Source organism: Mustela putorius, unplaced genomic scaffold, assembly GCF_011764305.1.
Source record: "Mustela putorius furo isolate JIRA1106 unplaced genomic scaffold, ASM1176430v1.1 tig00003834_pilon_pilon_pilon, whole genome shotgun sequence".
Classification (NCBI taxonomy): Eukaryota; Metazoa; Chordata; class Mammalia; order Carnivora; family Mustelidae; genus Mustela; species Mustela putorius.
The window spans coordinates 47,934,035-47,953,402 of record NW_025421987.1 but is presented as its reverse complement, the minus strand read 5'-3'; the positions used below and the strand labels follow the sequence as shown (position 1 = coordinate 47,953,402).

Below are 19,368 nucleotides of genomic sequence, written 5' to 3'. Positions count from 1 at the left end.
TTGGCAGTTTCTCAAAAGGTTCAACAAACAGTCGACCATTTGACCCAGCAATTCCACTTCTAGGTATATGTAAGAGAACCGAATACATACGTCCACAAAAAAGGCCTACGCACAAATGTTTATAGCAACATTACTCATAATGGCTAAAAAGTGGAGACAACCCAAATGTCAAGTGATAAATGGATAAACAGTATGTGCTATACCCATAAAACAGTATTATTTGTCTATAAAAGAGAATGAAGTACTACTATATGCTAGAATACAGATGAACCTTGAAATATTATGCTAAGAAGTCAGAAACAGAAGGCCATATGTTATATGATTCCATGCATGAAATGTCCCAAATACACTAATCCAAACAGGCAAAAAGTAGATTAGTGGTTGTCAGAGGTAGGGGATGACTAAAAATAGTTAACATTTCTTTGTGGGGTAATAAAAACATTCTGAAATTAGAGATTAGTGATTGTTGCACAAATGTGAATACACCTTAAAAAAATAACTGTACTTTAAAAGAGTAAATTTTATGGTATGTGAATTACATCCCAATAAAACTGCTTTTTTCCACTGCCTTCAGAGCTATTTTAAAAGTCACAAAAGAAAAGTCAGTCTCACCATTCAGTGTAATCGTATTTCTTCACCGAGTGTGGCTCCAAATGACATGACTCACATCTACCTTCTAACCCCCATGAAAAGTCCCCACCATTTTCTAACATTGAGAATATTTAAAAGAAAGTACCACTAGTTGACACTAATTCCAAAAATGTTCTAGGCAAAAAATACATTATCAGAATACATATAGTCTTCCAAGATAACTGCCACTACACATGCTGATATTATTTAAATACCTCAGTTCAGAATTGCTTAAAAAGACAATCCCATTATATTTATACCTAAAATATAATCAATCTTTTACTTATTATGACTAAAACACCAGAGGTTCACTGCTCAAAGAACATGAAAAGAGGGGTGCCTGGGTGGCTCAGTGGGTTAAAGCCTCTGCCTTTGACTCAGGTCATGATCCCAGAGTCCTGGGATCGAGCCCCGCATCGGGCTCTCTGCTCAGCAGGGAACCTGCTTCCTCCTCTCTCTCTGCCTGCTTCTCTGCCTACTTGTGATCTCCGTCTATCAAATAAATAAATAAAATCTTAAAAAAAAAAAAAAGAACATGAAAAGAATACTATCTACATGCTGTACTCTAACTTATTATCAATTCTCTAGGAAGATTAAACACCAAAACTCAACATCTACTCCCAAAATAATTAAAAACAAGAAACCAAAGTCCTGCTTACAGTGGAAGTAACTAAAAAATCATTAGTAGTATCATCTCTGAACATAAAAAGTCACTTATCTGGGTATGACTTACAGGTTTTTTTGTTTCTATCACAAGAAGAGATGGTGGTCTTTCATTGGATGACTGATTTGGAGGATTTTTTTGATCTGCAAATCTTGAAGAGGGCTTATAAATTTTACCTCTTTTTTCATCTGTTTCATGTTCTTCTGAAATTTAAAACAGTTAAGTTTCAAGACTAATTTTTAAAATTATTTCATATTATTTATCATTTTTATTTAAAAATAAACAGAAATTAGTAAAATGCTTTAAGCACTAAGATATATCACTACTGACAAAATATGAAGTTAAATTCATATTACCACCTTAACTCTCAAAAATACTAATAAAACTATGAAATATATTAAAATTTTTGCAAAGTGTTTCACTGTATTCAACAATGAAAGATATTATCTAACTTATCTGGCTCAAATTTCTCATTAATATACATCTGGCCACTTATCCTACTAATTGATAATTAGTATCAACACTAGAGGGTGCTGATAGAAAGGAAATGTGAAATTCAAAAGACAACAAACATATTTCATAATTACCTACAGTTATTCTACTAAGACATTTTGGGTTTGCTCAAGGACTATGATAGTCACACTAACCTTTAGCTGCATTAACAACACCTCCACGCACAAATGTCTTCACTTTATTACCATCACTCCCCTCAAAAGCGGCAAGAAATTCCTCATATATCTCGGCAGCTGCCTTTTCATCTTCCTAAAAACACAGGAAAATATTAATACCACTTCGTCTGAAAAATATTATTGTAAACAGGGCAAAACTCATTAAGGAATAAGTAAACAAAATCTTTCCCTTCACTGGGAAAAGCAGGTTATGCAGTCCTAATAGGTAACACCTAATCTTTAGCAGATGTAGATACTAATTAACCTTGAAACTAAGAGAGACTTTGATCCTTCATCGGCAATTTGTGGAACTAGAAAAGGACCCACTAAGTAAATTTGTTTAGAGACATCAAGAGTCAAACTACAGGACAACTATGTAAAATATATTACTTTTTTAAGGTTTTTGACATTTCCAAAGCTCCAAAGCATGATGATTTAATTCAGTGGTAATAAAGATTTCCTTCACAAACCAAAGACATGAATATCAGAAGCTGAAGCAGCAATTAACTCCACAGTTGGCATTAGGAAAAAAGCTCAAAAGAACCTTAACAATTTCAAATGTAACTCTTCACAATGTCCCCAAAACATGTATGCATAAAAGGCCAATGGAACAGACAAAAAATAGAGATGTAAATCCAATAACACTTGGAAATTCAGTATTCAATAAAAGAAGCATCTCAAATCAATGGAGAATAGAATGACTTTTCTTTTTTTTTTTTTTTTAAATCCAAGTTTCCACTTTTTTTTTTTTTTTTAAAGATTTTATTTATTTATTTGACAGAGAGAAATCACAAGTAGATGGAGAGGCAGGCAGAGAGAGAGAGAGAGGGAAGCAGGCTCCCTGCCGAGCAGAGAGCCCGATGCGGGACTTGATCCCAGGACCCTGAGATCATGACCTGAGCCGAAGGCAGCGGCTTAACCCACTGAGCCACCCAGGCGCCCCTAGAATGACTTTTCAATGAATGATGTTGGGCTGACTATTTGAAAAAAAGATAAAAATGAACCAATTCTTCACATCACATACCAAGAGAAACTGCAAATGAATCAAATTTAATTTTTTTAACCTGAAACTCTTTAAGGGACGCCTGGGTGGCTCAATCGGTTAAGCATCTATCTGCCTTTGGCTGGGGTCATGACCAGAGTCCTGGGATTGAGTCCCACATCAGGCTTCTTGCTCAGCTAGGAGCCTGCTTCTCCCTCTGCCTGCCATTCTCCCCGCCTGTGCTCTCTCTCTTTCTCGTGCGCTCTCTCTCTCTCTGATGAATAAATAAATAAAAATCTTAAAAAAAAGAAACTACTGGGGCACCTGGGTGGCTCAGTGGGTTAAAGCCTCTGCCTTCGGCTCAGGTCATGATCCCAGGGTCCTGGGATCGAGCCCCACATCGGGCTCTCTGCTCCACAGGGAGCCTGCTTCCCTCCTCTCTCTGCCTGCTTCTCTGCCTGCTTGTGGCCTCTGTCTGTCAAATAAATAAATAAAATCTTTAAAAAAAAAAGAAAGAAAGAAACTACTGAAGTATTAGAAAAAACATGAGGAAATTCCTTTATAAGCTAGGAGTAAGAAAAACACTGAAAACTAGAAATCATAAGGGAAGACTGATAAATATGATTACATTACAATAAACAAGTTTCTGCATGGAAAAAATACCATAAGCAAATAAAAAGACAACTGACAGACTGGGAAAAAACACTGCACCTTGTGTCATACGTAGACAAAGTGTTAATATACTTAATATACAAAGTTTCTTTAAAAAACAGAGTACTACTAAATTCTAGAAAGAATGGTTTACATAAAAGCAGACAGCTCACAGAAACAAACACAAAAGCTGTTCAACATTACTTACAAAAGAAATGCAAATTTAAAACTGCACTGAGATACCATTTTTCACTGAGCAGACTGCCAAAACTTCAAAAACATCCTCTGTGGCAAGTCTATAGGGAAACAACCTCTCATACATTACTGAGAGATGCAAAATGTCCCTGACCTTATAGAGAGCAATCTGACAATATCTAACAGAGCTACATTTATACATTTACCATTCAACCCCATAATCTCACTTACAGGAATATATCCCAAAGGCAAATTAGCAAAAAACAAAAAACAAAACAAAAACCATGTGCATAACACTATCCATTAACAACACTATCTGTAATGGCAAAAGACCAAAACAAAAATGTCCTTTATAGAATTTTAGTGAAAAATTACTATGTCTACACAGCTATTTAAAAACACAAGGAATATTTCATTATACCTGCAGTAATCTCTGAGATACAATGTTAAGTGTAAGAAGCAAGATGGAGAAAAGTATAGTGGATATAGCATATCACTGATCACCTAAGAAAGAGGAGTACAATACCTGTTTATACACATTTGCTTATACAAAAAGAACAGACCAGAAAAGAGCCAAATCTTACACAGAAGAGACAGTGGAGGAGATAGGGATACAAACTGGACTCCTCCAAATGTACCTTGTGTTACAGATTTGACTTAGTGTTGAGAGCTGAGAATACCCTGGTCAAGAACCTTTGAAAATGGGCACCTGGGTGGCTCAGTGGGTTAAGCCTCTGCCTTCAGCTCAGGTCATTATCTCAGGGTCCTGGGATCGAGCCCAACATTGGGATCTCTGCTCAGCGGGGAGCCTGCTTACCCCCTCTCTCTGCCTGCCTCTCTGCCTACTTGTGATCTCTCTCTCTTTCAAATAAGTAAATAAAATCTTTAAAAAAAAAAAAAAGAAGAACAAAACACCATTTCTCTACTGTCTGTGCAGCAGAGAACACATTTCCAAGGATAACTGAAAATACAATTTTAACATTACCTTTTTCTTTAATTCTTCTTGCTCTTTCTTACTTAAAGTTCGTTTAGCCGTACTCATTTTTCCAATACTGAAGGCTTTAAGTTTGTTTTCTAGAAGAGGCTATGAAAAGAAATAAAAAGCATACCTTTACAAAGACATTCTTAATACTATCTATTAATACTTAATATCTATAATATTTAATACTATTAACTGGTACAGCTCATATGATAACCAAGTCTTCAGATTAGATGACTTTACAAAAGAAATTTCACTGTAAAGGAGAAAAACTGAGGCTACTCTTAAGCATCAAGTGCCTACCTTGGGCTTGATTCTAAATATTCCTTAAAGAATGTCTTCATTTGCTAGCTCAAGGCCGATAACATACAAAAACCATTATCTTTATAAAAAAGGTTAAAAAGCAGAGAGAGAGATGCCAAGGTTTAGAACTCATTCAACAAACTTGCCGGCAGCAAGAATAAAATCACTTGAGAAAAAGTACAGATGGTTCTGGGCAAAAGAAGCAGTGATGGAAAACAGACATTCAAATAGGGAGAAGGCACTATTTATTTCCAAGTTCAGTATCTAAATGCCATCTATAACCTCCATTACAGGTACCACAAATCACATCACTTCCTTCTATAAATCAATAAATTCACTCATTCTTCATCAGTACTGACGTTTATAAACATAATAGTAATATTTCACATTTCAGCAGAAGTAAAATCATCCATAGATCTTTAGTTGCTCAGTTATTCATTTAAATGTTAGATTTTGATTCATAAACTTAAAAGAGAGTAATGTCTATTAAATATACCCTAAAATATTAATCTGTAGTTGAAATCTGAAGGTTTTGCCTACCAAAAAAAGAAGTTAACCAATTAAAAATCAGACTTTATCAATCCCCTGGTTTTTAAATAGGCTTGCCCCTGAGAGAAGCTGAACAGAAGACTAACACTGCTACAAATTATTTTAAAGAAAATTACTTTGAAAAAATAAAAGTTTATAACCCAAAATGAGATTTCACGAATAGATTCAAAGTAAATTTTCCCCTAAGTAGAAAGAAAAATGGTCATCATTCACCATCTTTAAGCAAATGGTAATATTACATATAAATTCAATGAAAAACATATACAAAACAAAATCAGAAGGGCTCAAATTTTATTTATCTATATTCTAAGAAAGTAACCTTACACACCAAAGAGAAAAATGGTTAAGGAAATTATGGAATGTTTACATAAAGAAATACAACCATCCATTAAAAAGTTTCAAATAATTTTTGCTAAAATTAAAAAAAAATACTGAAAAGAGTTTGTTTTGTTTTGTTTTGAAAAGAGTATTTTAAAATGTATTCCTGGAGTGCTTATGTGGCTCAGGGGGTTGGGCCTCTGCCTCCAGCTCGGGTCATGGTCTCAGGATCCTGGGATCGAGCCCCACATCGACCTCTCTGCTCAGCAGGGAACCTGATTCTCCCTCTGCCTACTTGTGATCTCTGTCTGCCAAATAAATAAATAAAATATTTTAAAAATAAATAAATAAATAAAATGTATTCTTGTAAAATGGATCTTAGCAAAGTAAAAATATATTTATGCTTAGAATATTATACCATAAAAATAAAGTGCTATCAATGTTAATATTGGCTGGTGATGACTACCTTCTTTGTATTTCCAAATTTAATTTTTATTAATTTATTAATTCCCCAAATTTAATCACAACAAGAAAAAGTATATGAAAAAGAAAAAAGACTAAAAGAGCATGAGAACCCTTTGCCGATACACGTAGTAAAGAAGTTCCTTCTCTGGGTTCTCATACTGCCTTGGGCACCATACTAACCATACTGAATAGTACCTATCCCCCTTTAAATCCCACAGTGAGATTATAAGCTCTCTAAGAGCAAGAACTGCATTTTACCCATCTATTTATTTCTAGTGACTGGCATGTGGTACTTGGTTCAGTAAGTGTTTGGTATAAGGGAGGAACAGTAAATCTGACCATTAACCATTTCATATCCAAAACACTCCTTGGTTTTTTTTCTTTTTAATTATTTTTTTACTTTTTTTTTTACTTTTTACTTTGGTTTGTTTTTTTTTTTAAAGATTTTATTTATTTATTTATTTGTCAGAGAGAGAGAGAGAGCGCGCGCGTGCGCGCATAAACACAAGCAGGCACAGTGGCAGGCAGAGGCCAAGAGAAGAAGCAGGCTCCCCAAGGAGCAAGGAGATCGATGCAGGACTCCATCCCAGAATCCTGGGATCATGGCCTGAGCCGAAGGCAGCGGCCTAACCGACTGAGCCACCCAGACGTCCCACTCCTTGGTTTTTAAATACAATTTTAAATTTTGCAAGAGTCCTATCTCATATATAAACAAAAAAAGGCGGGGGGTACGCCTGGGTGGCTCAGTGGGTTAAGCCTCTGCCTTTGGCTCAGGTTATAATCTCAGGGTTTTGGGATCAAGCCCCATATATCGGGCTCTCTGCTCAGCAGGAAGCCTGTTTCCCTCTCTTTCTGCCTGCCTCTGTGACTGCTTGTGATCTCTCTCTCTCTCTCTGTCAAATAAATAAATAAAATCTTAAAAAAAAAAAATTCCTTACATGAACTTGAGTTTATCATTAACCCAAATACAAAAAAGAATGCTATTTTCAAATAGTACATGATGAAACAAACAGTACAAAACCAAAATACCAATCACCAAGTTCTATCAAGGACAGATTAAAATCATTTATCCTTTCTTATCTTTATCAACACTCACTCTTGAGAGATTTTGATGAGGAGAATCACAAAGGCTTTCACGGGTACTCTCATTTCTATAATTATGTTTTCTTGGGCTCTTAGGTCGTGTCCGACTTGGCATGTCACTATCTGAGGGTCCAGATGCATCCATCTTCAGGAAAAGTGAAACAAGTTTTTAAAAATCACTTATGTAGTACTAAAATCACAACCCAAATGTCCAAATAGTGACAAATTTCACTATACACTATCAAAACTCTCATCCCTTGATATCACCAACGATTTCATCAGAAAAGTTATTCAGTACAGGTAAAGTTTTTAATAATTCTAACTTGTACCTGAAAGCTCAAATTTTATATCAGTAACAAATAATTGTTTTCTTTGAAGTAACAGATCTGTTTCCTTCACTTTTAAAAGAACATCTGCCAAATACTCAAGTCTGATTTACCAGTCTGTCAGTTGTTTCTTCAAGTAAAAATGGTATGCCAGCGAAAAAAAGGGCCAGTTTTCATTTCTCAACTTAAATAATCCACCAAGCACCTTTCCTCAAGACAAATATACTTTGAGAAGAAGTAGTACCTTATACGTTCTTCCCATTTCATCACACAAAACATAAAAAAGACCCACACACAAGGATAAAATTAAGCATTAATACCTGTTACTGCTTCATCAAGAACATTTTTAAGTGAAACTAACTTATTTTTACTTTTACTGTGCCAGGTGGGGAAGAACACAATGACAACTAATACATTTTGGCAACACTGGCTTGATTCACGTTAGATGCCAACAATTTACCCATACATTGCCTTTTCACCACGAATGCAAATGTCAACCTGATGAAACAGGCAAATGTGTTTTTATTATTATAAAACAGCTGAACTCACAAAACCCAGGAAAAATTCTCAGTAACCCCCAAGAGTCTGAAAGCCATACTTTGAGCACTGCTTTAATAACATGCAAAGGAATGTTTATTGAAGAACTGTTCAAATGTCAAAAAGCTTTAAGCAAGTATATGCCCATCAAAAGAAATACAACTTAAAAAATCATGTGTACTTCTCCCTATGGAATATTACAACGCCAGCAGAAAGACTATATTAGAGCCTTAACTGTTGAGGAATTTCCAACAGGTATATCATGTAGTGAAAAAAGAATGACTGCATATAACACAAACCATAACCAATGTACAAGTATACACACTTGTATATGTAGAGAACTTTACAAGCACAATAAAAAAACAAAGATACACACATACTTGGTTAGTAATATGGTCTGAGGGGGCAAACTTATACAAACAGAACACACAAAAAAAGAGGGCACCTAGCTAAAAACATGATAGAAAACAGACACAATGTATTAGTATTTATTTAGCAAGTAAAATCATAAATGTAGAGATACAGAGAGAAATTAAATGTTAGAGAAAAAAGGAAAGGTATTTGGCTGGCTCAGTCCATGTAGCATACACCTCTTAATCCAGAAGACATGAGTTGGAGCCTCACAATGGTTGTACAGATTACTTAAATGAATGCTTTAAAAAAAAGAAGACACAGATTGCCTTTTATACTCACATGTGCATCTGAAGATCCAGATGAATGAACATCTGATGATCTGGTCTGCAATTATTAAAAAGTCAATATTTAAGTGATCTGAAAATATATTGTGCTAACAAAACAAGTATGTCTCATGTTATACAACTTAATCTTCCCAAACTCGAAGCAATTTTGCCTCAGCTAATAAAACCAGACAAAGGAAATCTAGAACTCAGAAAAAGATTGTGATCTAAAATAAATGTGCAAGTCAATTCTTTAAAATTCAGAATGCCTATGTGCCAAAATATGATACAAATGAGAGTGGGAGGTATCTGAGGAATCAACTTTATAAACTGTAATCTGGAAACTTAACCACTATTTTTATGACAGATTTTCGTGCAAAAGCTCTTTCCAAGTCCTAAGATACACTGTTTACTGCCACAACACTGACAGAGCAGCAACTTCTTGTTATACAGCAAAGAAACTTCCCCTCCTTCCTCCAACTACTCAGTCATATAAGAAACAGATTCTAGTAATAAGAAAATCCACACATAAACCCTTAATGTAAAAGGTACAAACTATTTCTGCTACTGCAGAAATAGTTCAAGAGAAAGAAAAGGCTTTTATCAAATCCACTGCTGGTTACCATTTACAAGTTGTTTTAAGGAGACTGCTTCTAATTCAGCATGCCATTACTGCTGACTGCTGCACAGAAAAAGTTCAGTCTTCAAGTAAGGGTACTTTCCAACAATGTCTACTGTTAAAATCTCATCTTATTTTTCTTAATTGATGTACAGATTAAATTACATATGGCACGCAATGTTTTGTTTTTTCACTATGCAGATGAAGAACCCAAGCTGCAAGACTATTAACTAAATAACATGTGGCATCTGTCTCAAATTTTTACTTGGGAGTCCCAGAATTTAACTGTCATTGAGTTCTTTTTATTTTGCAAAGTATTGGGTAGTGAGATTTTACTTATTTTTATGTATAGTCAAATATTAAAAGTGAAACCAAGAATCTTAACACCACAAATATCTGACCCTCGCTCCAAGTTCTAGATTTCAAATAAAATGCACAAAACATTGTATTAATTTTAAAAGAAAATTGAAGATTTGTAGATATATAAAAGACCAAATACAGCAAAACTCATGTAAGTGTACACATTATTGCTCTACTTACCTTCTCTAAACTTAAGGCTAAGAAAAGCTGGTCAGATTTTCACTCTGAATCAATTTGTTCCTCTGAACTCCACTGTGCTGGGCCCTAAGCAAAATAAACTCAAGACAACCAAGCAATAACATACCTTCCATCACTATTCTTTCTATCTTTCTTTTTCTATATCCAGCTTTATTGTATGCTTCCTCCTTTACTTTCTCCTCACATCTAACCCAAGAAGAAATTGTTTAATATTTAAATTTAATTCTCTGAAACACACTCTGAAACAGTTTGAAATGTGCCTATTTGCACACACTTAGAAATTAGAAAATGCAAGAGAATAACTACTCTTAAAAAGAAAAAAAATGCAGTCAAGGCGCTGAACAGATTGAGAAAGAAAAAAAAAATCAACTGCTTGCCAATATACTAGTATAAACCTGCTAAGTAACAAAAATGATACCCTAACTGCAATAGTCCCAATAAGTATAAAACATCTAGAAACCAACAAAAAAAACATATACAACCCCGGTGAAGAAAACACAAACTTTATAGAAGGATTCGGTTATTCAAGTCACCTTTTGAAAAGACCCATCATACTACTACTGGATGGGAAAACCCATTATTAAGACAATGTCAATTATACCCAAATTTATTTATACATTTAATGCAATTTCATTCAACAGCTCAATACCACAAAGGAAAATCCTTCTAAGGGGGCGCAGGGGTTGCCAAAAATAATTCTAAAGTTCACCCAGATGAATAAGCCTGCAAGAGCAGCTAAAACAGTGCTGGTCTTTATCTTCTAGGTCACCATATCCAAATCATCATTTCTAGGATTTAAAAATAACAGGCGGCACCTGGGTGGCTCAGTGGGTTAAAGCCTCTGTCTTCAGCTCAGGTTATGATTTCAGGGTGCTGGGATCGAGCCCCACATCAGTCTCTCTGCTTGGCGGGGAGCCTGCTTCCCCCTCTCTCTCTGCCTGCCTCTCTGCCTACTTATGATCTCTGCCTGTCAAATAAATAAATAAAATCTTTAAAAAAAAATAAATAAAAACAGGATAGCTTATGAAGATGCACAGCTGATTTCAATTAACCTAAGATGGCACTGGTCACATTTACGACAAACCAGACGTTTTCCACTGATTAGCAGCTATAATTACACAGCGTTTAAAACGGAACTCTTTAAGCTTAAGAGTTAGAGAGATGAAAATAGTACTAAGATTTTTTAAATAACCAACTTCTAAAACCAGTGGTCCAAGTAAACATTAAATGTAATGCTACTTCAGAAGCTGAACATCTCCCTCTTCGTAACCTAGAACTGACTATATTATTTGTCTTGGGTTTGGTTTTTACATTTTTTTAACTGAAGAACAACAAATTAATGATGCTTTCAGATCTTTTGAAGTCTAGAGCACAGTTCTTCATCCATAAGCATCCAAAAGAAATGAATCCGCAGAATTAAGGGAAGCTTAGGACAATAAGAAGCAGACACAAGGGGCATCTGAATGGCTCAATTAGTTAAGCTACTGCCTTCAGCTCAGGTCATGATCCCAGAGTCCTGGGATCAAGTCCTGCATCTGGCTCCCAGCTCTGCGAGGAGTCTGCTTCTCCCTCTGACCTTCTCCCCTCTCATGCTCTCTCTGTCTTTCCCTCAAATAAATAAAAATCTTTAAATAAATAAATAAATAAAGGGAAGACGAAGAAGTAGACACAAGACAAATTTATCTCAGGATAGAAAAAGCAGAGAGTAGAGATGTAGTGTCCTCTAAAGCATCAATTTACATGTCCACAAGTTTAACAATCTCTCCCACAGGAAGCACATCAACACCTTTATTTTACTGAGATGACTTCTAACTCTTTATTTTCAACCTTAGTCCCTCTCCTAGGTTCTAATCTGCTTTCAAACTACCTACTGAACATCTTCACCCGAATACCTGCAAGCTCCTCAAACAACATATTTAAAACTCCTTCCAAAAGCTTCTCCTATTGACTTTATTTCTGACAGTGGATTGTATCTCACTCACTCATAATATGGAAGCAGTAAAACGTTTTTAAGAGCACAGACTCTGGAATCAGACTTCCTGGTTTTAGCACTTACCAGTTTTGTAAACTTGGCCCTGTTTCCTTCATCTGTAAAGCTGAATAGCACCCTGCCTATAGGATTATTGTGAAGGACAGAAACAGGTAAAGCACTTAGAAAAGTGTCTAGCACATAATAACTACTCAATAAGTGTTAGCCAGCAACAACCTTGTAACAGGATCATCCTGGACCCCTGTATCCCCTCATAATGACATAAGTCAAATTCTGTTCATCCCGCCTCTAATACAGCTCTTCTCTGGGGACTCTTCTCTTCCTTTCTAAAGACACAACTGTGGTCCAGATCTTCCCTTAATTCAACCATTTACTGGTACTATGACTTACATTAGAGATATAAAGTAAAATAAGACATACCTCCTGCCTTTAAGAGCTAATAAAAAAGTAAAGTAAAACAATGGTCACTGGAGAAGAGGGGAAAGGCAAATCTTAATGGGAGTGGGGAAAAAGCTTCCCAGAGAAGATCTGAGGTGAGATTTCTGCAACAATCCTCAATATTTATCTGGAGCACTGCAATAATCTTCCAAGTGGTCCTCCTCACTCCCAAATTCTTCCTGAAGTATACCCCCAAGAATTCTTTCCTAAAGGACTTTACTGCCTCAAATTTTCCATGGCTCTCTAATTTTACTCCATAGCATTCAAAATCTCCACAATTTATCTCAAACTTATCTTTCCATCTCAGCAACTCGTATTCCCTATGCAAGTGCTCTATGCACTGACTAAATGAGATCACTTACTAATCCATTTCCCAGATTTATTTTTCTTTACCTCGTCCATCTCTTTTTATATCCCTATCTCTATCCTTCAAACCTCTGCTCATTGTTGAGCATTGCTCAAATTCCTTTTTTTTTTTTTTTTTTTGACAGAGAGATAGAAAGAGAGAACAAGTAGGCAGAGAGGCAGGCAGAGGGAGAGGGAGAAGCAGGCTCTCCGCTAAGCAGAGACCCCGATGCGAGAGGCTGGATCCCAGGACCCTGGGATCATGAGCCAAAGGATGCCATTTAACCAACTGAGTCACCCAGGCACCCAAATTCCTCTATTCTTGAAGCCTTCTCCTTCCCACCTTCCATTTAACCAGCTGTCACTTCTCTCTAGACTTCTAGATACCTCTACTCTGTGCTAGTATCTGTTGACTTTTCTTCCACTAAACAGCACACTCCTCAATTTGTATAGTCTCATTTCATATTTTCTTCTCAAAGTCAAGCACAAGATCTGCCAAGTGATGGAGCCTCTATATGTTTGTTGACTTTACCTACTAGAACAAGTACCTACCCAACAAAATTGTTACACTCCACTATCAACATACTTTGCTGCCCACTCACTAACAAGTGGCAGCCACCTATTTTAATATCACTCTCCAAGGCAAACCAAGGGTCACCTCTCAAAAAAAACTTTATAGATCACTAAGACATGTACTATATAACATAAAATTAAATAAAAACCCAAAATGACTTTTAAAGTTATATTTAAAACACGACCAATACATGAAAAGTTGTTAAGTACATTTGAACATCCCAGAGTTAATCTAAACTGAGGAAAGTCTAGCGAAAAAATTTAACTCCTGAAGGAAGAGACAGCTAACAGTACCAAACAGCCTTGAGTGCTACTGGCAAACACATCTTGCTTTTTGAAAAATTATTTCAGCACAATATCTAACACATGTCTGATCTGCAATATTAAAAACTTCTTAAAAATAGTATGAAGCAAGTTATTTGTAATATTAATGTTTTCGAGTTTAATATCCTGTAGCCAAGTTTTTACTTTATTTTTTAAAAACAATGCTCTTTGTGAAAAAGTGGTAGAGAGGCAGCAGTCTTCAACTTGCACACCAAATGAACCCCTCTTTCATATGCCACTAAGGCAAAGGAGAATGTTCCATGGATTTAGTTTCCAGGAAGAAAAAATCTTCAGGAATAAAAAAAGAAAATAAAAACTGGACTTTCAGAAAACAATTAATCTAGTAAGATGGGATTTTTAAAAAACCATATCAAGAGTCACATTCCCGAGGTGCCTGGGTGGCTCAGTCCTTAAGTGTTTGCCTTAGGCTCAGGTCATGACCCGAAGGTCCTGGGATGGAGCCCTCCACTGGGCTCCCTGCTCAGCAGGAAGCCTGCTACTCCCTCTCCCACCACCTCTGCTGTGTTCCCTCTCTCACTGTGTCTCTCTCTGTCAAATAAATAAAATCTTTAAAAAAAAAAGTTACATTCAAGCACCAGTGCTGTAAATACTCTAAAAGAGTACCAATCAAGAAAACAGAAGTTCATAATTCAACTCTCCACCCAAAAAAAAACCACCCACAAAACTATCTACCTTATATTTTAAGATAAAATTACAATCATAACAAACTTTTAATCTAAACTAAAACTAGCAACCCATGAAGAACCTAATTTTCAAGATTTGTTTCATTTAGAGTATTTTACCATATTTAGGGCAACCATCTCAAGTCCCCTCCTTCCTTGGGAGCTTTGTACTATCACTGTGCTGTCGCTCAATAAACCTTGCTTTATTGTCCCCCACCAAAATAAAATAAAATAAAAATAAAATTTAAAAGTAGAGTATTTTACCATATTTAAATCTTACATATCTTTAGGTACCATCAAAAGAATATATACAAGAAGTAATAAATACCTAAGGATCAGAAGCCTTGAATGTAACCTCATTTTACTTATTTCTTAGAAGTGAAATACTTTCATTAATCAGCAATCAAAACAGTTCCCTAACCAATTCAGCACTAAATGTCTAAGGAAGCCAGCAATATCTTCTACCTGTTCATATACCTAACCCAATTTCTGACAATATGGCAAAAAAGAAATACTGTCACAGAGAGAAATAACAGGACACGTAAATCCATTACGATCACAGTATATCCCACACAGAAAATGTAAAAAGAAAGAAAATACCACATTCGCTTCATATCCTCATTTTGCTGTGCCAGTAAACAAAATTCTTAAAATCAAAATAATAAACTAACCTTTATAAATTAAATTCTAAGGAAATATGTTTAATAATTTCCTAAGGAAATAATTATTCTCCTCCCAAAATCAATGCTACAACATGGCACCAACAGCCCTCTCCTATTATAAAGCAATACTTTAATCTGGTAATAAATAAATGCATAGAAAATAATTACAACTAAGACACATCAAATAATTTTGCGATTATCAATAAAGAAATCCTGAATACTGAACATTTTATTTTTAATTTATTTTTATTGAAGTACAATCAACAAAATTATATTAGTTTCAAGTACACAACATGATTTAGTATCTGTATATATTATGAAATGATCACCACAGTAAGCCTAGTTAACATATTTCACTATGCAGAAATCTTTTTCTTGTGATGAGAGCTTTCAACATCAACTCTTAGCAACTTTCAAATATGCAATACAGTATTAACTATAGTCACCATGCTGTACATTACATTCCCTTGTACATTTTTAAATTAACATTTTCCTCAATGTGCAGAAATATGATTAACAAGCATGCCAACCTATATCAATGGGAATTTAACTACCAAAGAAGAGTGAGCATGAAACAAAAGAATCTGTTCATTCCATCTGTACTGTAGTATACATCATTCATCTGATCTCCCAGAGGAAAGAAAATCAAACCACAAAGATCAAAGGCTAGAAATTCCAAATATTGTAGTATTAGCCAAAAAGATCTGATACTCTCTCCAATAAATTCTGGACTTGTGTGAGAAACAAAGCAGCAGTGTGGGCAGTCATTATATGATAGGTGATGACTTAGATTCTAAACCTTAGGATTAGAATTTATTGAACATTTTTGAAAAGTTAGTACTTTTTAATTCCTGTAAGGACAAAAAAGGAGAGGGAAAAGGAACAAAGATTATGTACTTCATAGACATTTATTCATTTAATCCTTACATCAACCCTATAAAAAAGAGATTACATCCATATTACAAATGAGAAAACTGAGGTTTGAGAGTATAAGCAATCTGCCTTCTTATCACAAATATAATCAATTACCAATTCAGGATTTGAATCCAAATGTCTTTTGTTTGTCATCAAAATCTATAATCTTTAACTGTATCATGCAGCTCTTCAAATTAATCAAGAAAATCACATCAACATCATTTGAGTCCTGAGATACTCTGATTCCTTTTACAAACATCGGTAAGGAATCTCTTAATAGCATGAACGGAAGATAATCTAAAGCAATATATAAACTGAAAATATTTATTATTGGAAGATCCAACAATTTCCTTATAGGAACAGCCACACAAAACCATGAGAAATAGTATTTTAGAAGAAAACCTGAACATATACATTGAAATGTTTTCCATGTATCCAAGGAGTCAAGTAGGAGATACTTAAAATATTACTTTGAAAGAAACTAAAGCTGTGAAACTGGCGCAAATTAGTAAGGGTGTAGTAGCATTATCAACAGTTCTCAAACAGCAGCAAGCAGGGCTGTTTTTGTGGCTCTGGGAGGTAGTGACCTAAGCGATGTACCCAACCATTCCGCTCAACGCTAAGGGAAAGGTACTGGAGAGGGAAGAAACTGACAAAGAGTAAAAGTAGGATGTAAAAACAGCCAAAACTGGCCCTCTACCACAGTTTCTACAAAATTAAAGGATGAAAAGTAAAGACAGTACTAATTACAAACTAATTATGGACATCATTCACAAAATATCATAAAGATTATGACTTATTAGACATAAACCAAATATAAAATGGGTTATTTCTCAGAACAAACTAATCTCAGGATTCGCCCTGTCCACCCTAAACTTCCTAATAACCGATTTATAATCATACACTCCGCAAAATGTTAACAGTCCCTAGAATCTTTAAGTGTTACACAACTTCTTTTATTAGCATAAAAAGCTTAATAACTACTTCAGGCAGTACCTATTACTTTTAATATCGTGTTCAAGATGAGAAACTAGAAGTAAAAAAAAAAAAGAAGATTAAATGACCGGCCCAAGATGGCAACTAAGACCTGATGCTAACCACCACCTAACTACTGTTAAACTACTTCTACAGCTCAGTGGTTTCACAAGACGTGCACACGGTTCCCTGTTAACTCAAAATTAATTTAACAATCTTAAGTGGCTTCCAAGTCTTTGGAAGTTCTCTTTTGAGGGGAACACACAACATGGAGATGCAGGAGACCCCGAGTCCTTGAAAACGAACACTCAAAAAAAAAAAAAAAAAAAAGTGCTCATTTTATACTTCCTCTTAAGTGAGGTAAGACCACGTGTAGAGCGTAGCAATAACCTTGGTGATGCAGCTCTGCAAAGGAGAGCTGCTCCCGCCTCTGCACTTCCCACCCCGCGTCCCTCCACCATTGGTCCTCCCCTCACAACTTGCAGGCCTAGATGTTATTTACTCCCCGGAGGGCAAGAGGGAAACTGAGGGACACCGGAAGCGTGTGAGATCTAAAACCTAAGAACCGAGGAAAGAGAGGCAAACACTTAAACACCGGGAAGCGATTCCCGCCTCTCCCAAGCGCTGTCCGGCGGCCTCAGAGATCAACAAACAAATACAGGGGCGCGTTTTCACGGCTTCAAACCTCAATCTAAATCCCTGACTTCACTCCAATGCCAACCGCAGGCCGAACTAATCAGGCCACCCACCCCGGGCCCGCCAGTCTCGAGCCGAATCCAGCCTGGGACTAAAGGGAGACACCAGGCCTCTCAACCTGCGCACCATAGTGCGTCGGGCCCCAGGCCTACAGTCGTGACCAGAACAGGGAATCCCAGCCCAACCTCCTCCCGCTGGCCAGAAGCGTCTGTGGGCCCCAGAGGACAGTGATAAACTCACTGACTTACAAAGTCCTCTAAGAAATTACCTTCGAACTGGCCTTCTGAGATCCGCCTGGCGTTTTGTCCGCCATCTTGAGCTTTGCCCCTCCTTCGGCGGCCGCAGCAGCACGGGCGAGTCGAGCACCGAAAGAGTGGATCTCAGTGGAGCCCGCCAGAGGCGCCTGCAAGACTGAGTAGTCGACTGCCGAGATAGGGAATTCGGGCGGAGCTGTGCCACGTGACTTCCGGTGGCAGTCGTTTTCCCCGACCAAGACCAGTCCGCTGGGTTTCGCGGGTGTTTCTCCTGCTTGTCTTCTCTGTGGGGTCCTAGGAGTTGGAGAATCTCCTTGTACTGGCTTTCAGGGCGGGCTGATATTTCACTTTTTTCCCCAGTTCCCGCCGTTGATAGGTGCGAGCCAGTTGAGTTACTTGGGTGAGAAGAGAACAACTCCTTAAATACAGACTGGTCGGCCTGGGAGCTGATTGGGGGCCCCGCGCTCCATGGCCAAAGACGGCGTTCGCGCCAGCGCGGGGGCTTACGCCGTAGTGTGAAAAGCAAACCTGGAATTTTCTCAAGTTAGTTTTAGACAAGCCAGTGCCTCGAGAGTGGAGAAAATGAGCATTGACCCAACCTGAGAATCCGGCCATGGAGTTATCCGATACACTGTTAGGGTATCTACAAAGTGGGTACATGCAGAGAGAGGGAGATGGAGAGAAAATCATAGACCGTATTCTAAGTCTAGCATACATGTAAGGTGTGTATCATTTAAAATTACATTTCCTGCTTTAGTGGTTTCATTTTTAATCACATAAATGGAGAGGTGCACCATAAACTTTACGTACCAACCACCTTTTTAAAGTTCTTAATGAGATCTGTATTCAAAGGAGGAAAACTTGGGGTGCCTGGATGACCCAATGGGTGAAGCACATCTAACTCCCATCTCACCATAGGTCTTGATCGCATGGTTGTGAGTTCAAGCCTGGCATTGGGCTTCACACTGGGCATGAAGCCTACTTTAAAAAAAAAAAAAAAAAAAAGGAAAATTTGCTTGAGAAGATCGTGCTTGAACTGAGCCAGGCAAGGAAAATGGAAAATGGCATTCCAGGTAGAGGGAGTAGTTGAAATAAAAGCCTCAGGGGGATGGGGGGCGCGGAAGCCTAGTAACATGTATCAGTACAGCTCCTTGTGCAGTCACCATACACAGACAAGTTTTATTAGAAGAGATACAGAGAGAGTTGTGGCTGGAGAGATTGGTGGGAGCAAGTTAACATAGGGCCCTGAAGTGAGCAAGTGCTTAGGAATTAGAATCCTAGTCTGAGATGAATAGTGGCCTTCAACAGG

The 19,368-nt window shown here is 36.9% G+C and overlaps 1 protein-coding gene across 2 annotated transcripts in view; it reads right to left on the bottom strand.

Annotated features, from left to right (window-relative positions):
• The window catches only part of LOC101693202 (U2 snRNP associated SURP domain containing), a 53,910-nt gene extending 35,699 nt beyond the window's left edge, over positions 1-18,211 (bottom strand). For both annotated transcript variants that reach the window (XM_004754466.3, XM_004754467.3), the window contains exons 1-6: positions 18,074-18,211; positions 9,044-9,088; positions 7,501-7,632; positions 4,776-4,874; positions 1,942-2,056; positions 1,364-1,497 (exon numbers count right to left, since the gene is read on the bottom strand). In XM_004754466.3, coding sequence (XP_004754523.1) covers positions 1,364-1,497; positions 1,942-2,056; positions 4,776-4,874; positions 7,501-7,632; positions 9,044-9,088; positions 18,074-18,118 — 570 coding nt within the window. In that variant the 5' untranslated portion in view covers positions 18,119-18,211. The remainder of the gene's footprint in view (positions 1-1,363; positions 1,498-1,941; positions 2,057-4,775; positions 4,875-7,500; positions 7,633-9,043; positions 9,089-18,073) is intronic.
• Positions 18,212-19,368: the final 1,157 nt, after the last annotated feature.